The sequence below is a fragment of the Prinia subflava genome (assembly GCF_021018805.1).
Source record: "Prinia subflava isolate CZ2003 ecotype Zambia chromosome W unlocalized genomic scaffold, Cam_Psub_1.2 scaffold_2cwr_NEW, whole genome shotgun sequence".
In the NCBI taxonomy this organism is placed as follows: domain Eukaryota; kingdom Metazoa; phylum Chordata; class Aves; order Passeriformes; family Cisticolidae; genus Prinia; species Prinia subflava.
Genome location: NW_026960607.1, coordinates 276,176 through 300,005, shown reverse-complemented (window position 1 = coordinate 300,005; position 23,830 = coordinate 276,176). Strand labels below are relative to the sequence as shown.

Here is a 23,830-nt window from a genome sequence, read left to right as displayed (position 1 = left end):
TAAACTGGGTAGATGTTTGCTCATGATCAGTGTGACTGTCCTTATTTCTTAGCTGCCACCCTCTCAAGTGATATGAAATTAAAATGCAGCATAGCGGTTGCAGACAATTCTAAAGGCTGGCTCCTAAAAGCCCCTGCCTGTCCTTCCTTATGAGAAATCCTCTTTCATCAGAAGGGAGTTACAGCTGCATAGAAACTCATATATGTTATGTCTTTCAGGGAGGAACAGTTACAATGCTTGGAAAATGTCGTTTTCGTTATAATTCTTAGTATAAAGTCAGCTGCGAGCAGTACTTTTGCTGAATGACACTCTTTCCCTTAATCTCTCCTGCAAACAGCAGGGTTTGGACTGTGGAGAACTGTGCAGAGATATGTGCTGAATTCTACTTCAGCATTTTTTTCTCTGTCAGAGCACAAACAGTAACAAGAAGATTGCCAAGCTAATTGAACGATTCTATCTCAGTTTTCTATGGAGACCTCTGTATTAATTCATGTTTGAGTCCAAGAAATGTTGCAGCAATTTCTACCACAGTATCACTAAGGCCAGGCTGTTACAGCTTTTTATTTTTTCCCCAGTTTTTCTTCTATTCTCAATAGAAGCAGTTTATTTGGTGAATGCTAGCTGTGTGAAGGAAACAGCTGTTCTGGAAGGGCCAAGAGAATTCATAAAACTGTGTTTTCTAAAGCTTCCTACAATTACAGTTGTTCATATAGGTCTCCAACACTTGTTATGTATTTGGGCACCAGCTTGCTTTTTTTCTGAAGCATAGAGGCCAATATCTCAGCTGGAACTGCTTTTGTAACCCATGCACCTGTAAAGGGTGGTTGTGAGGTAAAAAATACCAGTGTTCCTAGTAGCATTTAAAGGCTTTGTCTACCTTTTGTGTTTACTTATATGTTCTTTATTGTTACCTGTATTTCCAACTGCTTCAGCATCCCATGAGATAACCAAAGGGGAAGTAATGAGCATAGGCAGGCAGCAGTATTTTTATTAACCTGTGTAATGGTGCTTGCCATGGGGAAACTGAAGCAGTAATCAGTGCTTGTGTTAGAGCTGAGAGCCCCACCTTAACAGTATTACAGGACAGAATACTCCCAGGCAGGAGGCAGCTGCTCTAGGAAGCACTTCTGATACCATTTTTCTAGTTCTCAGACTGCCATCCATGAGTTGAGGGGAAAAAAACCTGCTTTCCTCCTCCTCCCCCTTTGTAATCTGCAGTGCCTGAGAAACTATGTATTTTTGAAAGACACTGATTCATGCTTTAATCATAGACATGAGAGAGGAACTCAGAGGGGAAAGCCAGATTGGTGATTATAATATTTTGAAAGGTAAAATATACAATTTTGAACAAAAACCAGATTGCTGCAAGGCTGTTGACAGATGTCATAAATATGCATTCTAGATGAACAAAATTTAATGCTGGCCAAATAATATTTTTGACTGTAAAAGTATCAGGATTTTTTACACTACTGTCATGCAGGCTTTGTAGTATGGGAAGGAGGAAAATTTCAGCTTTCCTGTGGGAAATAGCACTTGCTGCTAACCCTGGCATGGTTTCAGATAATGGACTGCAAAGTCTTGAGACTTGTACTGTAGAAAAGCTTTACACAATCAATATGACAGGTTTTTACAGCTCCCTCTGAGCCTTACATAGTTGAACATTTGATAAGTAAAACATTTGGCCTCATAGGCAGGAGAGCTGGAAATAACTTCAGGTTTTAAATCTTTAAAACATTCCTGACAGTCCTTCTGTAACACATACTTGGAATTTGCAGCATAAATAATGGTGTGGTATAAAGATTCTCTTAGTACCACTTCAGTATGACCTCAAAACTCTGTTGATTTTATCCTATAAAATTTATTTCACAGCTATCAAATCATATATTCTCTATTTATTACATGGCATATTCTTCTATACAGTATATGTGGTTAAATTGTTCTTTCTCTAGTTTGACATTTGTGTATCCTTGAAGTTTTCCTAATGCACAAGGACTTACAAAAGAAATTTTAAATGTGTGTGGGAAAGGAGAATACATAAAACTTGGTTGAGAAAACTTTTTCTTTTGTAAAGGTGGAGAGGAAAGATAATAAGAGTATCAAAAGATAGTGATTTCAAAAGATTGTTCTTTGGTAGAATTGCTGAACTTTCGATATTGGAAACTTCACTTCCAAGAAACACCATTTCCTTTTCAATTGCATGTAGCTTTTGTTCAAACTATTTTTTTTAATACTGCTGACAAGAATATAAAACATACCAAAACATAAGTTGCAAAAGTCTCCAGACTTTATCATTTCCATTCAGGTTGCAGAAAATGTTTCTGCTGAAGCAATTGATGGCATGTTGCTGCTGAAAGGGACATCCTTCTGCTTCCACCTCTGCATGTTCCCCCTCCTGTTAGATCAGCACAGGCATGGCATCTATAGCCCCTCAGAGCTGGTGCAGGGCAAACCAGTGCATGGATGCCTCAGCTGTAGATTAGGTGGCTTATTTTGGTTCCTGACTGTGAGAAACTGAAGCTGTAGGCAATTCTTTTGAGCCTTTGAGTACAAAAATAGGATTTTAACAAACACCAATAGCTAAATCAGCATAGCTGCACACAGCAGGTGCCTGATTACCAGCCTTTCTGCCTTCATGAGTTTTCTCAACAGAATCATCTGGGCAAAAATGTTCAGCAACACTAAAATCTTTTTCTCAAACTGTGTGGCAGGAATGTGGTTTCCAGAGAAGTTTGGGACAGACAAATACAAGTCTGAAACCATTTATGCATAGCTCATCTTGATTCTTGTGCGGTCACTTGTCCCTTTACTGATAGAGGTGCCTTTGGCTAAAGGTTTGTTGTCTCCTCAGTATGATGCACTTCTGGCCCTCCAATTATTCTCATTAATTTCATTAGAAGATTACTGTAAGACCTCCACAAGAGGAAACAGGTCTAGATGAAGGAGGGTAATAATTTGAGCATGGTGAGATTCTGCCTCAGGTTTCCAGATTATTAATAGACTGACAGAAAATTCTGTGAGGCAGAAAATGAGTGAAGGGAAATGTTTAACTGAAAAGTGGTGCCTTCAGCTGTACATGTGACATCATCTGGTGAGGAAAGACTGTGTGCTGAAATGTAGAAACTTCTCTGGCTGCTTGGAATACAGATGAAAACCTGAAAGCTACTATGTGATATCTTGAACTGACTGAGTTGTGCACCCAGCTCCCTGTGGTGTGACCAACCACTTCAGCTGCCATTTCTTCAGCTGTGCCAGACACAAACCTGTGCCATAAGGTCAGTGGTCTTGATCTCCTCAGTTTTAGTGTTTGTGAGTGGTTGAATTAAAGGTTCTTGTAAATGTAGATATTTTTGGGGTTATGTTAAGAGTACAAAACTCTTTATTATTAAACCTCACAATTTTTTTTCTTTGTTATCTGATAGCACACTTACAAGAGAGGCTGGATGACTATATCAAGCAGTGGAATGGCCTTGTAAAGGTATTTCGAAATGAGAGGAGAGAAGGTTTGATCCAGGCTAGAAGCATTGGAGCCCAGAAGGCTAAACTTGGACAGGTGGGAGCCAGTTCACAAACAAGTGTCTTTTTTTTCTTTTTTGGGGGGAAAGGCTGTGGCGGTTTCAATAGACATAAGGAAATTATTGACATTGTTTTAAGAAGAGATAAATTTTACTCATCTAATCTATTTTCTTGTTTATAATATGAATGTATCTCAATGTAAATAAGCTTAATTGAATCATGATGTTGTATACAGAAATAGAAGTTACTTTTTTTTTTTTCTTTCAAAGGTTTTGGTTTACCTTGATGCCCATTGTGAGGTGGGAATTAATTGGTATGCACCACTTATAGCTCCTATATCTAAGGACAGGTAATGTTCCCTTGTTGTTTCCAGTGTCTGGCCTTTTAGGAAGAAAAAGTCACAGTAATAATCTTCACTTTTCAAACTACACTCAATATGTTTTATATCTATATCAAACTATAGCCATATTTTCTGTATGATGATTATATTATCTCCCAGCATAAAAGATACAGAATGAAGAAGGAATATAGTCAGGCAAATAATCTCCAGATAGTTTATTTTTTAATAGCCATTCTGAATATTTTGTCTAGTGTAGATTATATAACTCTTGTCTTTTACAACTCTCTGAGGCACTGATATTGAAATGTTTCTTTCTAGCTGAATAAAGAGCATGATTGAACAAAATAACTTAAAACCTGTGGCTTTTGTAGAGGAAAATTGGCAATAAATATTTTGATTTAATGGGAGTTTAAAGCCCCCATGATCTCAAGGGTTTATAACTTTCTCATCTTTGGTCTTGATGTATGGTCTCTTTTGTTTCCTCTGAAGTGCTTTGGAGCGTTGTCTGTAGCAAAGTGAGGCCAGGCTTGAGCCTGTCTCTGCCACAGCCCCAGGCACTTGCTAGGGGTCTGTGCTGGAAGGTCCTGCACTGTGTGAGGGGATCTGTGAAAGGTGGAAGAGCAGAGAGATCCCCAGGGCTTTCACTTCTTCCAGCTGTTGAAGTGCTCTTGTTGCTGTGTGCTACCACACTTCTAGCTTGTGTGATCAGTGGTATGTGTGTTTAGAAAACCATGTGCATGTTTAAACTCCTTAATCCCATAAAATAGCTACTTAATCCTAAAAACTATTTGTTAACTTGCTGTGCTACCAGAATTCTCTTGAAGAATTGGGGTTTGTGTGTTTTAAAGGCTGTAACTCGGCCAAGACTCTATTTGGGTCAGGATACTAGAGAGAAGATAGAAATGCTTTTGTGCTCCCATTGTTTGTGTATTACTGTTTTACACAAGAAAGACTGGAGAGAAAAGGGGGTTTAGAGGCATCCTCCAGCACTGCCCACAGAGGTGAAGGCTGCAGGAGGCCCAGAGATGCTGAGGCACACAGTGCCAGCAGACAGTGCTTGGCAGCCTCCTTCCATGCCCTGGTACCCGGAGTGCAGCCTGCTGCTTCTGCCTCAAAGAACAGCATGGTGTTAACATGTCTCTTCTTCCCCACCTTTTCTGTCTCCTGGAGCTTCATTTAAAAGGTGGAAGTGCTCCAGCCTGGGTCACTGGGAAACTCATTTTAAAAATGTGGGGAGAAAAACAAGATAATGTCTTTTCCTTGGTGAATATTGTGTGTGATAGATAACAATGAGGAGTGTATTGCAAATCAAACAAGAAGAATTCTACTAAAAACTGCTTCTAGGAGAGCACTAGTAATGTTTTTTTATCCTTAGAACTTGGTGGGTTTTCAGGGCATTTGAATAGAACAGTATAATGAAAATCTGTGTTAACCCTAGTAAAAGCTAAGTGTTTATCATATTTGACAGCTAAGATCTGATATAAGTAGAAATTACAGGAAATAATAATACTGTGAGAACCCTGACCCTCTGAGGGCTACTCCATTGCCTCCAGCAGTGCTTTTAGAAGACCAGTGTCAAGAAGTCCACATAAAGGAAAATGTACTGATAAACCAGTTGATACATTAACATCTCAGACCTAAGTTTTCTGTTTTCAGAACATCTTAAAACAATGTAAAGAAAAGACCATCTCTTTTCTTCTAATGAGGCTTCATTTTTTAATAGTATGTTTACAGGTGACTTTTTATATACACTGCTCTATAAACTTAATTACTGATGTAAATTTCAGATTAGACAGATTACTCTTCTGAAATTGTATTTTGCTCTTTCTTTCCCTTCTATAAATGTTTCAGAACTACATGTACTGTACCTCTAATAGATTACATAGATGGGAATGATTATTCCATTGAACCACAACAAGGTGGGGATGAAGATGGTTTTGCCAGAGGGGCCTGGGACTGGAGTTTGCTATGGAAACGAATTCCATTAAGCCACAAGGAAAAGTCCAAACGAAAACATAAAACTGAGCCTTATCGGTAAAGAGAGCTGTTTACATACTGTGAATCGTACTGGATATTTGTCTAAACCCTTTCGTTTTTCCCCCACCCTCTCTCCCCACGAACCACGGTCGCCCGGCGCACGCGTGCCCCGCGGGCCCCTGCCCATAACCGCACCCGCCCTGCAGAACCACGTGCACTGTGCCGCTTATAGATGTCATAGATGGCAACACATTTAAGATTGTGCCGCAAGGGGGTGGTGACGAAGATGGGTTTGCTAGAGGAGCGTGGGATTGGAGTATGCTATGGAAGAGGGTTCCCTTGACCAAGAGAGAGAAGGAAAGCAGAAAGACAAAAACTGAACCGTATCGGTAATCACTAAATCACCCGTTTCTTTTTTTTTCTGAAGTAATATTGATCCACTAAAACTTGCATGTGCTCCTAGCCTGAACACCCTCACGTTTCTAACCACACTAGCTGCTTTGTTTAGTCAGACCTGTTTGCCACAACTGACTATTTGCTCAAAATATCTTTGCTACCTTGTGTTGCCTCTCCATTCCTGCTCTTGTGTGGTTAATAGAATGCACATTAGAATTTCTGGGTTCTGTTTGGCAAAGTAAAATATTGTATAACTTTGTTGCCAGGGAAAACTTTATTTAGCCGTGATATTTTTTAAAAGTACTGTTGGAAACAGCAATGTTTGTTTAACCATTTGGTTTGAAATAACAAGCATGCTGGAAGTATTTCTAATAGATGTAATGCATAAAATCTGTAGCCTGCTGTCATGGCCTAATGCATGCATACAGCTGGACGATTATGCACGTGTTTCAAAAAAAATCCCTTTTGTCATATTTCTCCCACTTCACAATGGATCACATCTGACAAAGAAGCATACTGTTTAGGAATCTTGGCTAGATATTTTCTAAGAATTGTAATATAATACACATAACATTAAAAAAAAAAAGAAGAAAGATAAAAACAGCACCTTTTATTGTGGGAAAACTCCAATAATTTTCACAGAATTCCTGCCTTTTTATTATGCTTTGTAGTGGGGTATGTTTTCTTCCCAGAAAACAAAAACTGCCTAGAAACTCTAGCTTAGGAACTATGGTTTCTGGATGGCTTTTCAATACTGGGAGACTGTGGTTCTGCTGTTTTTTATTACTTTCCCCTTCACACTTAACTAATTGTGTTACTACATTTCAAAGCAATCTTCACATCTTCAGAATCTAATGTCTTCTATTGCTTGTATATATTATTTAAACATTGTAAGAACTGATGTTGGTAATTCCCTATCCCCACCCATGATTGTTCTTTGCTAAAATGGCAATACATGCAAGCAAGTTATGAAGCTTTGATCTGTTTTGTATACAGTTTAAATAATACCATTTGCTGATGAGGCTGTCCACATTGGAAATTCAATATTCACTTAGAGGGGGATAAACTATTTCAAACATTGCTGTAGTGTTCTTTGTTTACCATCCAAACAGGTCTTAAAATCATTTAAACTGTTCCCAGAGACACAGAACGCATGTTCTCAGAATGTTTTAAAAGATGACTTTATTTTTAATAATACCTTCAGAGGTACAATGCTTCCTTTACAAAGAGACATGCCCTACATTTGTTTGTGTCCAGGCTGTGTGCATTTTCTTGCAGCAATACCAAGGCAAGCAAGACCAAGTAGAAGTCTTGCTGAAACCATAGCCAGGATTGCTTAGCTTAAAAAGAAAACAAAAAGATTCTCAACAGCTTAAAGCACCGAGGCAACGTTTTTGTAATGTGAGTACTGCCCCAGGATTGAATCCTTCTTTCAGTGACAGTACTTACCTCTTTGTATCCTGTGAAGTAAACTACTGAGCTTATGTGGGTTTTACTATGTTCTTTTAACACACTTGGCAGAATCTTGGAGGCCAAGACTGAAACTGCAGTATCTGAGGCTTCTACACTTGCCAAGTCTTTGTGGTGCTGAGGAAAACCGAAAGTGCAGGAAGGCCACGAGGCTGTGCTATGCAAAGTGCTTCCCCCTGCTGTGTCTTCTGGCTTCTTAACCTTTGAACCTCTAGGATACAAAAGCAGCACTGAAGGAGAATACAGTAGGCAGCAATTACAAAGGGACATGTAACAGTATCTTGGCATGTGATCACCTAATTTGGACAGCAACTAAACTGATAATTAGTTATGCTTAGAGTCAGCACACACACACAAGCAAAGCAAAACAAGGAATGAATTCACTGCTTCCCATGGGCAGGCAGGTGTTCAGCCACCTCCAGGAGAGCAGGGCCCCATCACATGTAATAGTGAGTTGGGAAGACAAACACCATCACTCCAAAGGTAACTCCTCTTCCTCCAGTTTTCATATGTTGAGCATGAGGCCACATGGTCTGGAATATCCCTTTGGTCAGTTTGGGTCACCTGTCCTGGCTGTGTCTCCTCCCAGCCTCCCATGCACCCCCAGTCTCCTCCTCAGCATGACAGAATGAAAGGCAGAAAAGGCCTCGGCTCCTGCAACCCCTGCTCAGCAATAGCAGAAACATCTCCCCATTATCAGCCCTGTGTTCAGCACAAATTCAAAACACAGCCCCATGCCAGCCACTGGGAAGAAAATTAACTCCATCCCAGCCAAACCCAGCACAAGCTGTAGTCCAGACCACAGCATTTTTTGACACATTAAAACTTGCTAATTGAATCATGGCATATGAGAAAGGATTTACAAAGTCATTAAAAGAAAAAGGATAACAAAAAATAGTCTAAACCAAAATGCAAACCTTGTACTACTTTATCTAGGCCCTCTTTAAAATTTTACTGAGTGTAATGTAAAGTGTCTTCTAATAGTACAAAAAGAGCTAGAAGATTAGAAAGCTGTTAAAAAACTGTTACTTGTTTAATAGACAATGTGTTTCAATGTGACAGCTCCTCAGAACATAAATTAGTTTGCAGTTTCATATTATCTCAAAAATTAGACCATTTTTTAAGAGAGAAACATCTCATCACACTGATTCTCATCTTGGTTTTTATTTTAATAGTAGGATATTGACTGACTGAATAGAAAATTCAGTCCAAGATTTTCTATCATCAAATTTATTAATTAAATAAATTAATTGTATAAGAAAACCCACAACATAGTAAAAAATTGTGACCTCACTAAAAATTATATAGATGCCACTTCAGAAAATTGCTGCAAGCTGATGACAAAGCTTTATGATTGTTCAGTGTATTGCCATTTACCTGATCTTTACTATATGTTAACTGAAATACTTTCTTCGCTAAAGCCTTTTCTGACTGCTGTTGTATCCTTTTGGCAGGAGTCACACTGTCTTCCTCTTTCAGGTCTCCTGCAATGGCTGGTGGTTTGTTTGCCATTGAACGTGATTTCTTCTTTGAACTGGGTCTCTATGATCCAGGGCTTCAGATCTGGGGTGGTGAAAATTTTGAAATTTCTTACAAGGTAACACCAGTATTTGAAAACTACATCAATTAAATAGATTTTTTTTTCTGTAAATACTTTTGTTTGGAGTTTTGACAGACCTACCTCTTCCTCATGAAGCCCAGGTTTTGTTGTGAGGAGATGTGACAGAAATGTGTCTCCTCAGTGTTTCCTTGCGGGCTTTGGGACAGAAGTGTTCAGAAAGGTGGCTTCATGCTGAAACCCAAATAATGCGTAATCTAGATTTTGTAAACAGTTTGAGATTACACCCCTAACTGCTCTAATATCCAGTATGGAACCAGACTGGCCAATTTGATGGGAGGAAACTGAATGTTCTCATAGTGACTATAGAAAAATGTTGTTTCTAATGAAAGCAACGATAGAGAACAAGTAGTCCTCATAGTCCTCAGTTTATGCATGTGCTCTTGGAAAGTATATTTCAAGAACTTCTTTACAAGAGAAGTCCTCATAATTGAAATACTAACTGCATAATTCATAATCACTGAGGAGGATTTTATTTTCACTCCTAGGCATATGCATGCTCTTCAGTTTGCAGGAAATGTAAGATGATTGTCATAAGCTTCTTGTAGCTTCAGTATTTGTAATGACACAGGAATCAGTCCCAATTAACAGACAAAAGTGAAGATGTCATATCTTCAGCAACGATCTGAGAAATCGTAGCTGAATTTTACAAAAAGTACATTTAGAGCTCCCCTAGTCAGTCTTGCTCTTCATGAGTTAGAGGAAAGCTCTGAGTGCGCTTGCTCAGCTGTAAATCCATTTGCAATGAGTATTTATTGAGGATGGTATGCACACAGGGTCTTTATCCATATAATTCTCCATCTTGCTTAGATCAAAATCATGATTGAAATTACTTACAGTAGTTCTGTAATTGAAATGCTCATTATGTAGAGAGCTCCAAATTGGTTTCATGTAGATCACAACCAATCTTCAGAAGAATGAAACATTTATCAGCCTTGTGTGCTGATCCCTAGATAGCTAATCAAAGCAATGGCCTTGCATACTTGAGGCGGTTTTTTTATGAAACCTAGGAAAATTAATATGATGAAATGAAGAAAGCAAGATATTCTGCCCAACTTTCCTAGTACTGGTAAATCATATTTTTAGTCTGGAATTTAGACTAATTCAAAACATTCACAAAGTTAGCTTGAATTAGGATTTGGTGCTACAATTAAACTTCTCCAAATGAGGAGCAACTAAATTCTGATTTAAGCATGTTTTCCCCGTTAAGGGATTATACAAAGATATGTGGGAGTGAGGGAATTTCAGAATGGTAGTATATTTTACACATTTTTTTATTTTCAGCTACTATAGTCAAATAAATATCTGTTTCTACTTGGAGCAATGGGTTACCTTATACATCCTTATCTCCTACTAATCTTTATTAAGAAAAACTTAAATGTGAATGGGCATCTAACCAAAACCCATCTTAGTGATGGCATGTGAATTACTTTAATAAAATCAAAATATCATTAATTCTGTCATAATAAAAATTATCCAGTTCTTGATTTTGTGTACTCATTCCTTACTGTTGTTCTAAAATACTGAATAGTGATGGAATGAGATGTCCAACTTTTTAAAAAGTTTTTTAAAAAATTGTTTTAGTTGAGTAACTTCCTTGCTGAGTTGAAAGTGTACTCAGTATACCTTTCATTTCAAAGACCTATTTTCTTTATGCTTACATCTGAAGCGAAAATTATGTAAATATATGATAGTATAGTAAGAAATGTAGCTGACATTTCTTCCAGACTTTATTATCTATTTGTCTGTCCTAAATTCCTGTGCATATATATTAATAATACCTTTGTTTTAACTTGTAGATCTGGCAGTGTGGGGGGAAACTGCTGTTTGTTCCCTGTTCTCGTGTTGGACACATCTATCGTCTCCAGGGATGGCAAGGAAATCCACCCCCTGTGTATGTTGGGTCTTCTCCTACATTAAAGGTACAGTTTTGAAGCAACCTTGAAAGTGGTTTTTGATTTCAGATAAGAACAGTCTTAGATAAATTTGTTTAAATTATCAATAACAATTTAGAGAGCACTTCATCCAAAGCTATTTACTATCTATAGCTCAGATGGTCATCGCCACAAGAGAGAAATCTTTGTGTTAATCCCACTGTTATTAAAGGGTAGAGAATCCTAGAACCCATCTTCTTGCTCTAAAGCCTTCCCGCACAATCTTTGAGGTACAAATGCCTTCCTATTACTTGACGTCAGCACCTCCAGCCTTTGCTGCACTGTGCCCAAGTATGTATGAACAACTCTAGTAACTATAGCACACCCCTGGAGATGAAGATTATGGGCTTGAAATCCCCCTTTATCTTGATAAAGATGAGTATAATCCTAGGGCAAGTTGAGGAATTCTGGAATCTAGCATCTCTCGGTCTTTTGTGTGTGCCTTTTTTAGTTAAGAAGCAGTAAATGACACCTGGGAAGATGGCACGCTCTGCCCTACCTCACAAGGGTTGGCAACTCCTCAGGTACACTGCAGGTTCTAGAAGTGTTACTCAAACCCTGAGATTAAAATTAGACATCAATTCCAGAAAACAAATGAGCCAGCTCTATATCTGAAGAGAGAATTTGAATCAAGAAAAACTGTTTATATCCATTTTCATCTACCAGCAGGAAGAGAGACAACCCTCCTGTTAAGTTCTATTGCCCAGTTTAAGCTTTCTCTTGTGCACTGTTCTGGCATCAGTAAATCCCATTCCCAAAGACCCAGCTCTTTGTAATTTCCAATCCAAGATCAATCTTCCTAGACAATGAGTACCAGTAGGGTTATAGAGTATGGTTGAGCCAACCTAACAGTTAGTTCCAAAGGCAATGTCCCAGCCTAGGTGAATGGTAAAAAACTAACCTGGCATGCACACCCCAAACCTCCCCCCCCCCCAAAAAAAATCCATATTAATAATTTGAATTGATTAACATTTTGATGAAACTAGGACTAGAACCAATACAATGGAGCCCAGGGGAACATATCTGGAGGTAGAGACAGAGTAATGGGCAACAGGATAGCAAATGATAAGTCTATTGCTCAGTGCAGGCAAGATGCTTGTTTGCCATATCTGAAGTGATAAAAATCATTTCAGTCTTCTTAAAAGCTGATCAAAAATATTTACTGCATGTCTTAACACCTTACATGAGTCTGCTGGCCTGCTTACTGAATATAAAAAGCACTGCTGAGTGTTCTTAAATATTAAGTTGCTTCTCTGTACAAGGCAGGATGTAGAAATAGCTTTTTCCCCTCTTCAGTCACCCTCCTATCCTCACAGTAAATGTCCTGTTTTTATAGCTTTGTTCAATTTATGCTGGATGTGGGTTAAAGTAAAAGTCACAGTAATTTGTGCCTTTATTCAGATCTTTTAAGACTGTTTTAACACCAGGTCATTAACACTAGAAGGACTGGACAAAGTGAGGTGTGCATCTGGAATGCGTACAGGTAATACAGAGATAGAAGCCATCAAAGAGAATGAGAAGAAAGATGTGAGGCAGAGGCTTGTTGCCAAGTGAGCTATCCAATTTTCCCCCTTCTCCCAAGTAGCTGACCCATTTAAGACTGAATTTTTTTGCTGTTAGTGGACTAATGCATATGATTCTCTTCATTAAAAAATTGTAGAAGGTGAATAGAAACCATGAATTGCAGTTCTGACAGCAGCAAGTGAATGCAACATTTTATTGCACCCGTAACTAAAGTCTTTATTTCCAAATAAATAATCTCTAATCTTAGAAAACGACTTTGCACTCTCATTAAGCAACCCAGTTTAATTTGCTGGCTTCAGTCCTAAACTGTCACTCAAAAATAATATTCACATGTCTTGTATAGTCTACAGATAGTGACAAATTATTACTGCTATATAATAATACTATGCTGTCACTTTTTAAGAGGATAAATCCTTAAATTTCTGATTTTAACCAGGAGTTGCTTCTGGCCTGTTTGCGTGTGCTTTGAGGTCACAGCAGTGTCTTTATTCTTCACAGAACTATGTCAGAGTTGTAGAAGTGTGGTGGGACGAATACAAGGATTACTTCTATGCCAGCCGGCCGGAAACAAAAGCACTGCCCTATGGAGATATATCTGAGCTGAAAAAATTCCGTAAAGATCACAACTGCAAAAGTTTTAAGTGGTTTATGGAAGAAATAGCATATGATATAACTTCATATTATCCCTTACCACCCAAAAATGTGGACTGGGGAGAGGTAGGTACAGCACATAACGTCGATGTATTTTAGATGTTTTTTTTTAAAAACTGCGAAATGAAAAGGAAGCACTTGCTACTTGACATGTGAACAGGCTGTTTGATTACTTCTATACTAAGCTATATGATACTAACCAGAGAGCTATAAGGATGTAACCCAGGAAAAAAATTATATCTACCTTTGCAGGTGTCATTTTTAATTAGTTCCACAGGTCCTTGAAGGATAATTTATGTCTAGCCCTGTCCAAAGCACGTTTTTCCATAATTGGAATTTAAGTTTTCTGAAAAGAAAAAAATGTGAATCCTGAATGTAGGAGTATTGGTGAAGATTAATAAGGGAAAATATCTTTTATGTGAAGGTCTAGAAAAGAGATCATGAAATCCAGGTGGAGTTCTTTCTGCCTGTGTTTGCTAGATGGGGATGTACTCATACATTTACAGCCTCAGCAGGTCCCTTACCTGCGTGTAATAACTTGATATGATTCTGTAACCATCATTTCCAGCATTAGTGTATAAAATTATGACTTCACTAAAATAAGAATGTGGTTACAAATGCGGCGCTTTCAAGTGGTTGACAGAGAGAGCTGGCATATCACAGGTGAGTGCAGGACTCCTCACTGAACTCTGCCCCTCTCGCTCTGGCATTTGGCCCACACCTTGGCAAGCACTTACTGCAAGTCTCCTGCCTGCTTTCAGATTTTTTTCCCCCTCTACAATTGATTACATCTTTGCCCTGTCTCTCCTATTTATTCACTTCTGCATTTTGTTGAGGGAAAATCAGAAAATCTACTTGCTAGCGGAGGAAAACTCCTGTGTACCACCAAATTTAGCAACCTTCTTTCCCAATATATGATGAATATGATACATGGTTTTGTAGCTTCAAAAACACATTAGAAAATACAGATCTGTGCTGTCTCCTATCACCAAGCCAGTGTCATCTCTAATTTCTTAATGTTAGAATTAGTGATACAGAACATGTGCTTGGTGAAAGGGGATACAAATAATCTTTTATCTGAGAAGAAGAATGCTACCTTGATTTCTTACCTAAAAGCTAGCACAAAGCATCAGCTGCTATATGAGCCTTACAGCTCCTCTGGAATCTACATAAAGGGTTTGGAAGGTACACTAAATATTACTGTTCACCAAGGTGAAAGCATCTGAAGAGCTTAAAATAATAGTGTCGACCTTGCAGAAAATCATCCCTGATAAAAGCAAGTGGGTCTGATGGAGCAACAGGAAAATCCTAAGTTCAGAGACTTCTCTGAAGTTTTCTTCAACTCTTCTTCACAAGCTGCTAGTTATCCTACATCTGGGAAATCCTGTCACCACTCCCCCCATTTGTAGCACCACACTGATTGCATTTCCAAACTCTAGGGTATGAAAGTATGGGATTCATCTTCCCTAACACTCCTTGGAAGAGTCTAAGCTTAGTCCTCCAGACCTTTTATACCATTACAAGGAGGAAAGAAGCTCTGGCAAAGAAAATAGGTCTGGAAAAAATGTTATTTGTGTCATAAAGTTTTTGTAAGGCTGCTTGTTGTTCCTTCTGAGAAGGGAGTGAGACAATCAGCGGTTGAGACATGCTTTATGACAGGACTTTGCTTCTTTATTCCTGTGCCTGTGCCTGCCTCTCATCAATTTTATTTCTTTTTTTTTTTTCCTGTGTAATTGCTGCTGCAGAAGGTCCATCTGAGCAGCTGGGTCAGTGGGCTGTGTCTGGCTGTGGGTAATTGCTGCTGTGCATAACTTCTCTACATCCTGTTTCTCTTCATCCACAAGATGAGAGAAATTTACCTGAGCTTCTGAGCTTATTTATGAAGACCTGGGAGATGGAACATGCTCTGACAGGAGATTGCATAAATTAAAATACTTGAAAGTCCTATATTTTGATCTTATTAATTTGGAATTGAGCGTTGCAACTCTGACTATCACCATACTCTGACTCATGAAAGAGCCTGCAAATTGGCATGGGCAGGTTGAAGCTCCATCTCCCAGAACAGTTAACATCAGTATTTAAATTTCATACACAGGTTTGTCTAATCCCTCTGTCAGATACCTGTTTCTGGTTTGAGAGATAAGTGAGAATTTTCTGAATTCCTTAGCACTTATTTTTCCCTTGAGACTAACTTAGAGTGCAAAACTTCTTTTCCAGATTAGAGGCTTTGAAACCTCTTACTGCATCGACAGCATGGGGCACACCAACGGTGGCTTTGTTGAGCTTGGGCCATGCCACAGAATGGGAGGAAATCAGGTAAGGAGCTTCAAGCAAGTCTGAAGAATTGCTTGCTGTGGATTGATAACAGGCAGGTTTTCTGTTAAGCCTGTATATGAAGTCACCTAGGTGCCAGCCACAAATGTGGGAATTAGAGTTTTCCATAAGCATACTGACATCGCTAAAATACAGCAGTCTGAAAATACCATTTCAAACATCAACAGTATGAAAGTGAAGGCAAATTCATAATCTGTTCTTCAGAGAAACAGGTACATGAGGAAGCACGGTATCACTGCTTCAGTTCTTAGCACTGCACCTGATTCACCACTTACCTTCACTTAATAATTAATCCTTCAGGGAAAAACCCTTACTCACCGTGGCTCAATTTGTAACAAAGTTTTTTTGGTCTAAGTATGAAGCACTTTTGTGCAGTCACTCATCTTCCACCACATGAGAGAAGGAAATGAACAGAAATTTGTCTCTGCTTCATTTACAAATTAATTGACATAACATAATTACTATTAGATAGTTGCAATCCAAGCTTTTATTGTGTTTGACCTGTATCTTCACAAACCTACCCACACTACCACACAAACCTGCTGTTCTGTCTTGATATCATCTTTTCTGGTTGGAAAATTTTTCAGAATTTCAAGTCCTTATTTAAGCCCATGGAAACTTAAACCAGGCAGTTTTGTCATGGCAATCGTAAAATTGCATTTAGGAAGATGTTTTTAGAAATCCTATATGGATTAGCTCTTAGTAGCCCCTGGAAATGTCTCTTTTATACTGATATTTAATGAAAAGGTTCCCTAAACTACTTTTTCTGCATATGCTACCCAAAAAGCCCTGTAGCAATTATTCTGTAAGAAGTAGCTAGGATAATCTTTTTGTATCTGGATGAGTTAGATTGATTTCCTCCATGGGTAAAATGCCAAAGTTTTAGTGTCTTCACATGAAATTACTGTCCAGGATTAAGGACTTGCTACCAGGCTTTTATAAAGATAATGGGTTGTTTGACCATCAGATCATACAAAGGTTTGTAATAAAACACTTTCAGAAGTCTCCTGAGTAGGAATCCCTTTACCATTTTTTGTCTTTCTGGTTAAGTTTCTTGGCCTTCTAAGTCCTACAGGAAAGTTAACCATGAAATTTAGTATTGTGATAGTAGAAGTGTGTTATGGAAAATAAAGAACCCTCCTGAAGGACAGGTGTAATAAAAACAGAAAATGTTTTGAATATTGCAATTTCATTGTATTTTCAGTATTTCTAAAATGCTCGTTGAGTCAACTGTTATAAAAATGGCTTTTTCTTTTCCGTTAGCTTTTCCGAATCAACGAAGCAAATCAACTCATGCAGTACGATCAGTGCTTAACTAAAGGACCAGATGGATCCAAAATGATGATTACACACTGCAATCAGAATGAATTCAAGGAGTGGCAATTCTTCAAGGTATGCAACAGATATATGGAAGAAAAGAAATTTTTAGATTTCATACTGATTTATTTCCACCTTTAAAAAATTGTTTTATGTATACCTGAAATTAAAGATCTAGTACAAGGTTAACTGAATCGAATAAATTGTTAATGGCACATTTTCAGAAATACATGCTTGCTAGAAAAACTTTCTGTAGTGCAAGATCTTTTTATTTAGTGATTCTAGTTGCTGTCTTCTGTAGCAAAATCTTTAAGAAAAACTCCATGAGGCTACAATTGTTGCCACAGAGATGCTAGGAGTTAGCTCATCTCAGAGGAAGCAAAGAGCATGTCCACTGCTAGTGACAGACTTTAGAAAAGCTTTTAGTGCCATCACCCTCTCTGCTTGTATGCTCTATATCAATAAAGTCTATTTCATATATGCTCTGAGAAGATGGCTTAAATGCTGGAGTGCATATAGAAGCTAGGGTCAGTATTAGGTCTCGTTTTGGGCAGTCTAAATTGAAGTGTTTCTCTGTTTAAAGACTGAAGATATTTTTAAGCCTACATAGAAGCAGGTAAACATAAGATTACTCTGCCTTTTTGTGTTGCCTTTGTCTTCTTCAGTATTTCACTTCCTGTTCATTAGCCATTCTCTGGTAACAATAACACGCTCTGTTCATAATCCTGGGTGTGGTGCTGTTATAATGCTATTGCATAATCTATAATTTTTTAATAAGGACTTGGAATGTTGGCTGATATACATGTGAGGGCTGCTACAGTCTATTTAGTCACTACATCTGTAAGTCCTCTATTCATATAAGCTTTGTTACTGTTACTTCAAAAAATGTCTAAGTTTTGATTTCTGTTTGTCTCTTTAAAAAGTGAGACTGAATAGTCTAGGAGTGACGTTATCCTTGGATATAGTCACATATAAATTGATTCTACATCTAAGAAACTATTCCATGTCAATTTTTTCTTCAGCTTATATAGCTAACATATTGAATATTTATTAATTCATTAGCTGGTTATCTGTATTCTTTATTGTTTGTCTGAAAGATGCAGGCACAGTGGAGTGCCAAAAAATCTATTTGTTATCCTTTAAGCCACTCCACATTTTCTGGTGTTTGCACAGAGCTAGGAAATATCAGGTGTTATAAATACCAGGACAATTTATTTCTAAATTCAATAATTTGGTTTATTAAAAATTTAAATCACAAAATTTGGAATCAAATCACAGAATTTTAAACAATAAAAAAACCCACACAAACAGCGATACCTACTTGACAGAGTTTCTCCCGGAAAAAAGGAGCCAAGGGTGACTCTTAGACACAGACCCTGGCCGTCTGTGTCTCTAGCTGGGTACACGAATTTGCCATGTTCATGTTCGAGGCTTGGTTTTTATACTCTTTATTCTGCCTCTGGCAGTATTTCCCCATATTTCCCTTTGTTTCTTGGTTAGCTATTCAAACACAAATTCGTCTCTGGTCGGATTGAAAAGAGCTCCCCTCCCAAGTCCATGTGTTAATATTCAGTTTCTATGGATCCTTATAGTTGATGAATGTTCGAGATATGGGTGATATTGCTTGATGGTCTGTGAAAGTGGCTCCCGAGGTGTGAGTTGCTGATACCAGCTTATCTCAACAGGTCCCTTCTCAATACTTGAGAAGGCTGCAAAGTCTTTTGTTCCCTTCTGAATGGAGACGCCTGATTTTCAGGGTGGTCAGTTTCACCATCTGCTGTAGAAGCCTCCTAAAACATAGACTTTTTTACCTGATATAAATTTATACAGCTTTATAATTTTCCAATTTACCATAAGAACATGAATTAATCATCTCACGTTTTTCACATCAGGTAACATAATGCCATTTCCATCCAGCTCAGCTTTCGTGTGCTGGATAGACAGACAAATTTCTTTAAACCTGAAATGTAAAAATTAATAAGCAGTGGCAGGTAAGTGCCAACTTCAGCTGTAATATTCAGCAGAATAATACGTAGCATTTTTTAACTCTCCAGCCATTCTAGCGTAACATCCCAGCATGTTACTTGGCTTCTCTCTAAGAATTTAATTTGTGCAAGATCCATTTCCTCTACACTAGCACCAGTTGTATAATTGTTTGCTTATTACCACAAGTTATAAGGAAGCCCAGTAAGCACAGTCTGGGCTGTAGAACAAAACACTGGCTTCTCAAAGGAAAAAAAGGGAGGGTGAGAATGAAAGGACCACCAAGAGTGTGTAACCAAATACCAGGAATTGGGCACACTGCTGTGCAGTACAGAGGGCATATCTGCTTGTTCTAATGACGAAGGTGTAAGGAATGAGACACTTATGGACTGCTGAAAAATGTTGTGGCCTTGTGTAAATTAAGGCTGGAAGGAGGTTTTATCTGGTTGGTCAGTTTGCTGTCTCTGAAGCAGTGTGCCAGTTTGGTGAGTCTAACATGTGCTACTTGAGCACTGAGCAGTAGCAGAGCTTCAGTGCCTGTAAGCAAACATCGAGAACAGGGCTGGTGGTGGTCTGCCTGTTGCTTTTGTTTAGACATCCTTTTTTCTCTCCAGGTAGGGGATCTCTATATCTGGCCACACAGCAGCCAAGTGTTGATCTGAACCCACATTTGTCTATGCACATGTGTGCGGAGGTGACAGACAGGGTCCCCATGCCGAGGGTATCTGTGTGCATGGGGCAGAGCTGCAGAGCTCTGGCCCAGCCGTGGTGCCATGGGCTTGCTTCTGCTCCCCTCCCCTCCACACTGGCTGCAGCCAGTCAGCAAGTCAGGGCTGCCTCTGGCACACAAATGGGTGTCTGGCACACAAAGGGGTCAGCAAATGGGACAGGAGCCACAGACCAAACACGGGAGACTCAAGCAGGGGAGCACGGTGGGTGTGGAAGGAGACAGATGTGCAAGAGCCAGCCTGAATGTGCCTGGTGCAATAGGTCTGCACTTCCTTAGGCAGCCTGCTGTTGCTCCAGAAGCCAGACTTAACTCTCATACTCTTTACTCTTCCTTCTGCCAGCCAAACAGGGAGCCAAGTTAGTACTCTTTTTTCACTCCTGTCTGGTTAATGTTGGTGTTGTGCAGTTGCTTTCTGTGAGGGCTTACTGGAGGAGGACCTGCCCAGTGAAGTCCTCATAGAGCTGTGCTCAAAAGTTAATCTTTTAGTTTGGTTACAGGATGGATGAAAAGGCTAGAAGCATTTTAGATAGAGTTTTGCTCATTTTATTAGCAGTTTGTTGCCTAAGAGAAACAGGAGGCATCTCAGGTGGACCTACAGGAACCAAAGATGTAATATGAAGGCTGCAAAGTGCTAGGTTTAACAAATACTAAAATGAGTATAGAACTGCTCTGTTTTGGGATGCTGAAACCTGATTTTGTAAATAACTATATTGCAGATGTAAAGAAAATGTTAAAAAGAAACCTAAACAAACAAAAATAAACCAAACACATTTTTCTGGTGGTTTTGTCTTTCAGAATCTGCACAGATTTACTCACATTCCATCAGGGAAGTGCTTGGATCGCTCCGAAGTCCTCCATCAAGTTTTCATTTCAGAGTGTGACTCCAGTAAAGCAACACAAAAATGGGAAATGAACAACATCCTTAGTGTGTAGACAGACAAAACCTACCTACTGATGCATTCATTTGTACAGGACTGAAAATAGCCTGAAAACTGCTGCAGTTATTAACTTTGTACAGCTGTGAGCCTCCTGGCTTGGATGAAGGACATAGAGGAACTGTGATTATTACAATAACATTATCATTCACAGTTAATGTTTACAAAACTGCTTTACCTTAAACTCTGTAGATGTTTACATCTTTTTGTTTCAAGATGTTGGTAAATTAATGTGCTGTTAGCTATGGTTCATAGGAACATAGTTAAAAGCATTGTCTTCTTTGGGATTACACTCAGGGGTCTGAAGGCAGTTTTTTTACACACACTTGAAAAGGTTGGAGTAATCAGACTTTCATAGAACTTGGTGTTTATCAACCTGTTGTATATTTTTATTTAATTTTACATCTTACTAAGCACTGCCACAGGTTATTAGCCAGGGTGGCCTTCTCTCACAGTCATGCTGCTTTTTTGGAAGATAAATTTCAACATATTTAGTGCCTCTTTCATTTCTCTCTTTCACAAGGAAAGCATTTGTTGGAAATTTACAGTGGGTTGTTCTGAGCTGTCATCAGGGGTAGGGACCAACCATACCACCCTATGTAATTACTGTGCTAATGAAGACAAATTTCTGTTGCCAGTTTGGCTGCTCTGCTCGGCTGAATGCTTGGTACAGTGGAAGGAAGACTGTCAAGTTTAGTGCTAATGTGGTACAATTTCATGGAGGTAAGCTCCCTCACGAATCCAGTTAAGAATTTATAAGCACTAATTTGCTTGTTTAAACCATGCCTTACATAAAAATAATAAAATCAACAACAACAAAAACAAACAAGCTGCACAATTATGTAAAACTTGGAAAAACTCAAATACTTCATTTATACTGCTATTTTGAATGGAAATCACTTAGAGGTGGACTAAAACTTTTAATTAGGAAAAAAACATCCAGCTACTTAACACATCTGTGTAATTTGTCACAAGGACATCTGTCAGCCAGTTTGGATGCCAAATTTAGATCAAAAAGAAAAACGGAAATCCTGAAATCGCACTTGTTTGTACTAATTTTCTTGTTGTTTCTGTTATTCGCAACTTCTCCAGATGGATTACAAACACAAAAAACCAACTGCTTGGTGGTATAGTGTACAGAGTAGAATGTGAAGAAGTTGTTTCTAAAAATATTCTGAAAAGGAGTTGATGCGAGCTCCCTTAGGAGTATAAATATTTACTCTGAACGAATGGAGAGGTGGAGGGGAAATGACTTATCCTCACTTCCTTTGTCCAGATTTTGTGACTTAAATGTTGACATCAGTGTGTACTGATTCCATAACAGTTACCCCTAAAACACATCACACAATTAAGTATGACTAAATACTTCCCTGAAGTCTAGAATAGCATTGCATGCAGCTTCCATTGATGTTAACAAGGGTTATGTATCATTTGGTGACAGAGCTGGATCTTTATAGATCTGTCTGCACTGATCTATTAGTTTGGGATCTTTCCTAGTTTCTTTAAACTTCTTATCTATCCTTTCAGAACTATGAAAAATAGAAAATAAAGGAGGGAGAAACTGGAAAAAAAAAAAGGAAAAGAAGGTTTTGTGCCGGTACTTGTTCTATGTGTGTGTGAAAACTGACTCCATTTGTGTGTTGGGTAGATTAATTTAATCATACAACTATGCATAAGAGAAAGAATGGTGGCACATAAATTGTGCGGGTGTGCATTTTAAATGGGTATTATGTGCAATTCATTGAAAGCTGATGCTGTATGTGAATATGAATCTGTATGTGAGACTGAAACCTTACAAAACATGAGATCATAAGAAGCTGTTGCTGTAATGACTTTTTCCTACTAGAGCCGGCTTGGAAAAAATAATTCCCATATTCTTGCTTTGTTAGTTGAGGATAATATCACTATGCATTTCTACATATTTTATAAATTTGATTTATGCAGATTTTGATACACTGTATGTTTCTGTAGAAATTGTATAAATCTTTAAAAAATTTATTAGGGATAAATCGAGGAAACCTATGTGTATCTTACTCATGGGTTGCTTGTTTTTTAGGTGAAGTAAATAAAATATTTGAATTTTTTGTTTTACTATACTTTTACAGAGTGAAAATGGATTATTATCTTTATAGAAACTCCCATATCTCAAAATCTAGACAACTTCAATGTTACAAACTTACATGTGGTTTATTTTAAGTTTTATTTAGGTACCTTTTGTTGCATGTGTGAGGACTCAGGTTTTTTTCAGTGAAATGAAATGTTAAATTCCCACTGAGAACTGCTACATGGACATATTTGGATTTTTATATCACCTGCCCTGATGCAATTAGGTAGATTTAATATGCTCATAAAAAATGAACTTGAGAGTAGAACCAAAGGTCAGGTCTAGTTTGTAGTGTTTTTACTGTGTCTTATCTTAGTTCATTTATGTTTCCACCAAAAAACATGTTTCAATCAAACTTTATTTTTTCCTCAGATGGTTCTTTAGTCAAGGAGGATGTAGTTAAATCAGGGCATGAAAGACACAAGTTCTAAGAGCGAACCTAAGTGCTGAAATCTACAGAGCTTTTTTTACAAATGGGATTCTTGCTTCCCAGCCATATCTGTCAGTGCACTTTTGAGTAGTCAAACTTCAAAAGGCTGTTTTGACAAAACCCTGGCACCAGGAGAACCTACAGCACACTTAGGACAGTACCAATGACATTGTCCTCACTGATAGCATCCTAGAGTACTGATTCTCTTTCCCTAATGCCTGTCAGTCACCTTTACTACTGTCTGCTTCTTCCATACCATTTGCCTCCAAACTGCAGTCCCCAAAGCCAAAACTTATCAACTTACTGCTCTAAAACTACATAAAGAAACTTGAGATCTATTACACCATGCCAGAGATGGTAAAATTTTGTGCTTAACTCTTGATCTGTGAGCCTTCTTGCAAGAAAGAGCAAAATATACCACTGCCTGTAAAAACACAAAAGGTGCTTTGGTAGATTTTGCTGTATCTAAAGCACAAAACATCAAATTATGCAAGAATCTATGGAGGCAAAGTAATAAGGGGAGTTTAAAAACATGAAGAAGAAATTATCTACACTATTGAATGTTGCTATGGTT

The 23,830-nt window shown here is 38.3% G+C and overlaps 1 protein-coding gene across 3 annotated transcripts in view; it reads left to right on the top strand.

Moving 5' to 3' along the window:
- GALNT7 (polypeptide N-acetylgalactosaminyltransferase 7) overlaps positions 1-22,818 on the top strand; it is a 94,775-nt gene extending 71,957 nt beyond the window's left edge. The window contains exons 4-13 of one of the 3 annotated variants that reach the window (XR_010083726.1): positions 3,420-3,550; positions 3,783-3,862; positions 6,037-6,219; positions 9,176-9,293; positions 11,114-11,236; positions 13,271-13,489; positions 15,641-15,739; positions 17,021-17,149; positions 18,967-19,065; positions 20,583-20,717. Coding sequence is in view for 2 of the 3 variants with exons in the window: in XM_063424302.1 (XP_063280372.1) it covers positions 3,420-3,550; positions 3,783-3,862; positions 5,705-5,887; positions 9,176-9,293; positions 11,114-11,236; positions 13,271-13,489; positions 15,641-15,739; positions 17,021-17,149; positions 20,583-20,720 (1,220 nt within the window). In the remaining variant the exon portion in view is untranslated. Of the gene's footprint in view, positions 1-3,419; positions 3,551-3,782; positions 3,863-5,704; positions 5,888-6,036; positions 6,220-9,175; positions 9,294-11,113; positions 11,237-13,270; positions 13,490-15,640; positions 15,740-17,020; positions 17,150-18,966; positions 19,066-20,582 lie in introns of all 3 variants that reach the window. The other 2 variants (XM_063424302.1, XM_063424301.1) reach the window with 2 other exon arrangements.
- The last annotated feature ends 1,012 nt before the right edge of the window (positions 22,819-23,830 follow it).